Source organism: Rousettus aegyptiacus, unplaced genomic scaffold (genome assembly GCF_014176215.1).
Source record: "Rousettus aegyptiacus isolate mRouAeg1 unplaced genomic scaffold, mRouAeg1.p scaffold_m13_p_1, whole genome shotgun sequence".
Lineage (NCBI taxonomy): Eukaryota > Metazoa > Chordata > Mammalia > Chiroptera > Pteropodidae > Rousettus > Rousettus aegyptiacus.
In genome coordinates, this window is record NW_023416284.1 from 20,226,879 (window position 1) to 20,233,830 (window position 6,952).

At 51.4% G+C, this 6,952-nt stretch overlaps 1 protein-coding gene across 4 annotated transcripts in view; it reads right to left on the reverse strand.

Moving 5' to 3' along the window:
* The window catches only part of SYNC (syncoilin, intermediate filament protein), a 14,542-nt gene extending 7,795 nt beyond the window's left edge, over positions 1-6,747 (reverse strand). Inside the window, exons 1-2 of one of the 4 annotated variants that reach the window (XM_036220025.1) lie at positions 6,648-6,747; positions 517-1,768 (exon numbers count right to left, since the gene is read on the reverse strand). In XM_036220025.1, coding sequence (XP_036075918.1) covers positions 517-1,599 — 1,083 coding nt within the window. In that variant the 5' untranslated portion in view covers positions 1,600-1,768; positions 6,648-6,747. Of the gene's footprint in view, positions 1-516; positions 1,769-5,688; positions 5,916-6,647 lie in introns of those variants that run through there. The other 3 variants (XM_016150476.2, XM_036219446.1, XM_016150477.2) reach the window with 3 other exon arrangements.
* Positions 6,748-6,952: the final 205 nt, after the last annotated feature.

A 6,952-nucleotide genomic window follows, 5' to 3' on the forward strand; every position in this document is an offset into this window, starting at 1 on the left:
GGAAAACTTCAAAGCAGACATCAGATAGGTGAGACTTGAGGATAAATGTAGGGGGAGGGGGGAGGATGAATGAATTCTGCCCAGACTCATTCTCATCTACTCTCTATAAGCCCAGGTGTGACTCAGAATTTGAAAATTGTGACATGGACAGAGCACTGACATACTTGAGGTTGGTCACGCCAGGTTCAAATTACTCTGGCTCACTGAGCTTCGGTTTCCTCCTCTATAAAAAAAAATCAAATAAAAGGGTAATACTTGACTTGGAGGATTAATGAGAGGATCAAATAAGATAATTGGTGTAAAAGTATAAATTAAGAGTGCAGATAATTTTCAGCTCCTAGCACAGGCCTGGATGAATGAAATGTAGAACGGAATAAAGGAGCGAATGGCCTCAAAGAATAACTTGTTCTTCCTGTATATGACAGTATCCTTCAGCCCAAAAGACATTTGACCGTGGTGACCTCTACCTTCCCCAGGCTAAAAGACCACACTTCCTTTCATGCCCAGTGGGCCTACCCTGTACTGCTGCACCTCCTCATCTCGTTTTTGCCTCACAAGTGTGATCTGGTCCTCCAGGTTCCTGTTTTGCAGGTGGAGCTGCCCGGCCTCTGTTTGCAGGGGTCTCAGAGCCTCCTTCATCTCCTGGATCTCAGCCTGGGTTTTCTGTAGACCTTTGGCAGCGGCTTCTTTCCTCTCTAGGAGCCGCAGCAGCTGAGGCTCATACTCCTCCTCCAGGCCCTGGCGGCTCTCTGCCATGAGGTTCTCAAATTGGGCAGAGAGCCGCCGGCTCTCCTGCAGAAAATGTCCATCCCCCTGGCTTGGAGGTGCTTCTAGTTGTTGCCGTAACTGTTCCTTCTGCTTCTGATAGGCATCCCGGAGCTGGGCCAGTTCCTCGGAGAGCTGGGCTGCCCGTGTAGTCAGCACTTCCCGGAAATCGGCAAACTGGGCCACGTCCTGCCGGCGGCACTCCAGCTGGTATTGGTACGCCACACATTCCTTTGTCACCTTGAACAGCTTCTGCTTGACCAGCCGGATCTCCTCCCTTAGCCCATCCCTCTCCAGCTCTGCTTGGGCATGTAGTTTGTAGGCAGCCAGGATGTCCTGATGGACTTGTTGTACCTCCTGTAGGGCTGGTTCCCGAAGCAACACAAGCTCATGGATGAGCTGATCCCTCTCCTCTTCCAGCTGGGCCACAGCTTGGATACATTGCTGGAAACGCCCCTCAAGCAATTCCAGGTCCTCTATGCTCAGGCTCTCTGTGCTGGGACTAGGCTCGGCTCTGAGGCTCTCCTCAGGGTTAGGTTTCTCCTCGGTCGTGACCATCTCACCCCCACAGACCAACTGATCTGGGTTTGTGGTCTGTTCTGGCTTCATAGGCTCTTGCACATACAGTGTCTCTGGCTTCACAGGCTCTTGCACACACAGTGTCTCCTCTGGTTTCACAGGCTCTTGCACACACAGTGTCTCCTCTGGCTTCACAGGCTCTTGCACACACAGTGTCTCCTCTGGCTTCACAGGTTCTTCTACATACAGGGCCTCATCTGGCTGCCCGGTTTCCTCAATAAATAGTATCTCCTCAGGCTTCTCAGTCTCTTCCATATACAGTGTGTCATCAAAGTCCCCTGTGTCCCCCAGGTAGAGAATGTCTTCTAAGTCCAAGGTCCCCTCCAAAGATAGAGTAACTTCAGGGTTCAAGGTCCCCGCCTCATCCAGGAATCCAGAATGCTCCTTCTCTTGAAAAGGAGAATTGGCCTCTGCTCTTGTTTCTCTGCAAGAGAAATGACAAAGTGAGAGAGCAGACACAATCCCAGGATGGTTTGTGAATGGAGCCATCAGTCACAGGCCTAGGTTATAGCAGGTTCTCACATCTCAGAGCGCACTTGTCTGCTCCCTTTCCTCCGCTGATCTCTCCCCACACAGCCTAGTGCTTCGATCCCCTGACAACATCCCCAGGATGTCAATGTTTGGTCTCTGCTTACATACCGTCAAGGACAGGAAACTCATGCCTGAACCACTGCTATTTGTTCCACTATCATAAGAAAATTCTAATGTTGAGGTAAAACCTTCTTTCCTGCAATATTTACCTGGACTCGATTTTTCTTTCTAGAATCAGACAAATCTAACTTCCATATAAGTTCTTTAAACACTTACGGAAAGCTAAGTTATCTTTCAATTATTCCATGTATGTCACAGTTTCCAGTGCCGTTCTCGTTTGGGTCACTTCTTTCTGACTAGGCTCCAAATTGTCACTGTCCCTTGGAGATGGGTATTGGAAGCAAAACCCAGGTGTGCTCTAAGTAGTGACTCTCTGTACATTATATTCCTATCGATGCAGCCAAGATTCCCTTAGCATATTCTTGACAAATACTGAGTTTGACTAAAATCCTTAAGGCTTTTTCACACCAAGTGCTTTTAAACCACACCTCTTGTTCCTGTAAAACTTTATTTATCTTGTTAGAATTGACCTATCCTTCTAGCCTGTAAAGGCTCTTGAATTCAGATTCTGTGATTCTGACAGATCAGTCCCTTAACCCAGCTGCCCATTACCTGCTGACTTAAATCAGTTCCTGTTAAGGAATATGCCCCTGCTTTCTTGGCGCTCAAGAGGCTTTGGTCTTTCCTGTTTCAAATACATCTTATCTACCTTATGAACAATGCTTTGATAATACAAAATACCATGGAAATAATAACTATTATACTTATAAAGGTCCTATATGTGCAAGGCCCTGTTCTAAATGCATTACACATATCAACTCATAACAACCCCAAGAGGGAGTTTCATTTATTATCCCCATTTTACAGAACAGGAAACTGAGTTTAAAAGAGATTAAGTGATTTGTTCAAGGAAATTCAGATATTCAGAGTGTACCAGTTATAAAACAGACTAAATTTGAGTACAGCTTTCAAGAAACTTTTTTTAGATATAAAGTATAAATGAAAAGTCCCACATATCAAAGAAGTTGATTGATCTGTCTTGAAAAGGGCTGCTTGTACCCAGGTTTTAAGCTCTATATCTTAACTCCAAGTTCCCAACAAAGGTTATTTTTACCCTAAATCATCATGTACTCTGTCCTTCTCTCTAACACTCCGGGACTTTCTGGCTCCCCTTTCTGTTTTCTCATGTTGGCTTTCTGGAGACTACAAAAGTATGGCTTCGCCAGGCCCCAGCCACCGCTGGCTTCAATTAACCCAGCGCCCACACCAAAACCTAGAGTCTGAAGACAACCTCAACAGTCACCTATTCCATTCACATCACTTTATCAGAGAGGAAGTGTTTCTTAAATATCTTCACCAGATGGTACCTGGCACCTCAAACTCAACCGCCCCCAAATTATTCTTCTCCCTGAGCTTGCTGCACCTGTATCCTCCAGCTCAGAGGCAAGAAATCTTTAAATAGCTTTTTCCCTCCCTTATAAAGCCGACTCACTGAGAACTCACCCTTCTATATCCATAAGTCTCCCGTCCCCACTCCCTTCTTCCTCCACTGCCAGGGCCCTAGTCCAAGTCGCTGGCTCTCGCCTGCACTTTTGTACCAACCTACCAACCAGGTCTTCTTCCTTCTCCTCATCCCAGTCTTTGCTCTACAATGCCACATCTTGCTATAACATAAAGCAAACCATGTCACTCCTCTTCACCCACAGACAGCCAACCGCTTAACAGAGATTCAAGGCCCTTAAAGATGTGGCCCCGACATACTTTTTCAGCCTCATCTCACATTACTCCCCCGCAGCCAACCGGATGCTGGCCACGCAGAACATGCATTAACTTTCTATACCTCCTACTCCTAGCCCAGAATGACTAAAGAAGCCAGCTGAAAAGATATATTGTATATTACCTGACTAGAGAATAGTTCTGGAAAGGTAGAGCTCCTAGTGCCAGGAAGGATGCACCTGCTCAGCCAGCCAGACCCACCTTAATTCTCAACAGAGTCCTTGCTTTCCCAGCAGACAGCCCTCCCATCACACCCCTGCTGTGTGTTCTCCGCCCTGGAATGACATAACTGTTCAAGACAGTATTCTAAGCATTTTACATGAATACTCATTTATATGATGCTCATCTATTATCCCTATTTTATAGACAGGGAAACAAAAGCACAGAGTAAATTCACTCAAGGTTCTGCTCCTGAGCCAGAGCTCCTTTTGACCTCTCTCGGAATAGGCATGAGGTCTAAAAGGTAAAACAACAAGGGCAGGTATACTAGAGCTTGGCACATAGCATTCAAAATGTATTTATATCCATTCACCTAAGAAATGTCTGCCCATCCTTTAAGCCCTGCAAAAGTCTATCTCCTCTGTGAAGTATTTCCCAGACAACTCCCATTCTTGCATTCTCAGGGCACTCTGTACGCAGTTCAGCTTTGCACGCAGTGCTTTATATTATAACAGTGCATGTGTCTGTCTCCCCTGACAGTCAGTTTCCTAAGGACAAGTATAGTGCTCATTCTCTCTGTATCCCAGGGTAGGGCTCTGTAGAAGGCAGACAGACAGGCAGGCAGGCAGGCAGGCAGAAACCAACTAAGATCCAAGGAGGAAACTTGCCCAGGGTCAAATGGCAAAACTGGAAGTAGAACCCAGGCCTCCTGACTTCCAGGTGGTGCTGTTACCACACACCATGTTGCCTTAGTCAGCTCACCCGCAGTGCCAGGCCTCCGCTAGATGCTGCCTTCACACGGCTGCCTCTCTCCAAGGAGCTGGGGAAAAAGTAGGGAGGCCCAGGGACAAGGCAGCCAGCTCAGCTGGGGGGCCCTGACATCAGGCTTCCTTGGGACTCAAGCAGCTTGCCTCTGCCAGTAGTCCCTAGAGAACTCCAGAAGCTACCAGCTCTGTCCATTAGGGCTGTGGCTGGGAGTGTCTGTGACACTGCACAGGCATGAATTAGTGTGTGTGTCTGTCTCTGTACCTACCTGTATGTGTGTTTGACAGTACAGGTGAGTGTATGTGTAAGACTGCTCAGCTGTGTGCCATGTGTGACAGTGAAGGGGTGTCAGGTGTGTGTATTTGCACCTCCACCTCATGGTACACTGGGAAAGTCCAGGGTCAGAGTCTAACCTGGGGCAGAAATACTCCCTCTTTGCCCCAGATCTCTCAGCCACAGGTTCCTTCCCCCTAACCAGTGCTAGCTGACAGTGTGGATGGATGTGGGAAGGCCTCCCCTCCAGGGCTGCTGGCCATCAAGGCCCTCCTGCTGGTCTGGGATAGTAGACCCTGCCCCCCTAGCCCCCTTCCAAGGCTCCAGACAGCAGAGAAAAAGCTGCCTGAACATACTCTTAACTCCGAGATGGCAGATGCCCAACCCTGCACCAAGCATCTGCTACACAGCAGATACAGCAACTGGAGGCCTCCATCTCCAGTTGCGTTTGGGGTGAGGATTGAAAGAAACAAGTAACGTCTTTGGGCACTATGGGCCAAATGGCATTTGGTGACTGATGTCCACTAGTCTGAAAGGGTTATTTCTCACAGGGCCCATGACAGGGGAGGGGGTATTATAAAAAGCCACAGACAAACGGAGGCGCCAGGACCCCGGCTGGGACTCCCCCATCGCCCTACACCAGGAGGCTCCGCCCCGTGCCGCTCCCCTAGCCGGACCACTGTCCCCCGCCAGGCCAAAGGTGCTGGCGGGTGGGGCAAGGGAATCCATCCAGCACCCCCTCCCCACAGGGGGGGCCATGCGGGCCCTGGACGGTCCTACCTCGCGGCCTGGGCGGTGCCATTCCCGCCGCGCCGGGGCTCCGGGCTGGCCATGGTTGCGCGACCCCAGGCTGGGTGGCCGTGTTATTAATAGTCGGCACCGCCGGCCGCCAGCTCCGCGCCCGCCGCACTGCCAGCTGCAGCCGACACCGGATCCCGGCCCCGGGCGGGCGCGCCCACTTGGCCCGGGCTCCTGCCCACGGGAGGAGGGAGCAGGCCGTGCGGCCCGGGGGCGGGGAGAGGCCGCCCCTCCCGAGATCAGCCTAGATGGGGGTGGGGGTGGAGGTGGGGGTGGAGGTGGGGGTGGAGGTGGGGGTGGGGGTGGGGTGGGCTGCAGGATGGTAATCGGCATGTCTGAAACTAGCCAGCCCGGAGATCTTCCCGAACCTTCTTTCTCTACACCCTTCCCTTACGAAGACCTCGGTTGCGGGGAGCAGGAGAGGAGAGTGTCTCTACAGCCCCAGGGGAGCACTTTCCCTACCTGGCCAGCTGGGGAGAGGGGACAGAGTTTGTGTGTGGGGGGAGAACTAGGAGAGACCCAGCACCCCTGCCCATTTGGGAACGTCGGCGGCAGTTGGGAACCTTGCGGTCCTCACCCGTGCAAGGCGGAGGAGCGCGGCCCCACAGCTGTTGTGAAGGGCTGGGGGCGGAAGGCTAACGGCCACACCCCGTGCGTTTGGGGACAGTGGGGATCCTGTGGCCGGGGTTAGGAAAGGACTGCCTGGGAGGGGTTTAAGCCTCTAAGGTTGAGTCCATATTTAACACCACTTCCCGCCCCCACGCTGCGCGCTTTCCTGGAGTCTCTCCATTTGCCCCACCGGTTACCCCCACCCAGCCCTGCTTCTGTCCAGTCCAAGGCATGCCCCCTCCCCCAAATCCTTAGCCCGCCGGTGACAGGGTCACACTTCAACACTGAAGTCTTTCTTCCCAAGCCAGAAGCCGCCGGGCCCCTTCCCAGACCTGGACTTCAAGCATTCTCCCTTCTGATGCCTTTTTTCCACTCAGCCCTTCTGTCTGGGGAGGTCTTTGGCACAATTGCAGAAGAATGCTATGCACTGTAGCAGGCCGAGGGGCTGATTGTGTGTTTAGTCAGAGAGGCCTTAAGCTGGGGGTGGGGGTGGGCTGTGTGCCCACTGCTGACTGTATGAACACCACCTGGGTGTGTGTGTGTGTGTGTGTGTGTGTGTGTAGGGGAAAATGGTGAGATTGCGTGTTTATGTGTGACTCTGTGATGATTGTGGGGTACGTGCCTGTGTGCAGGCATA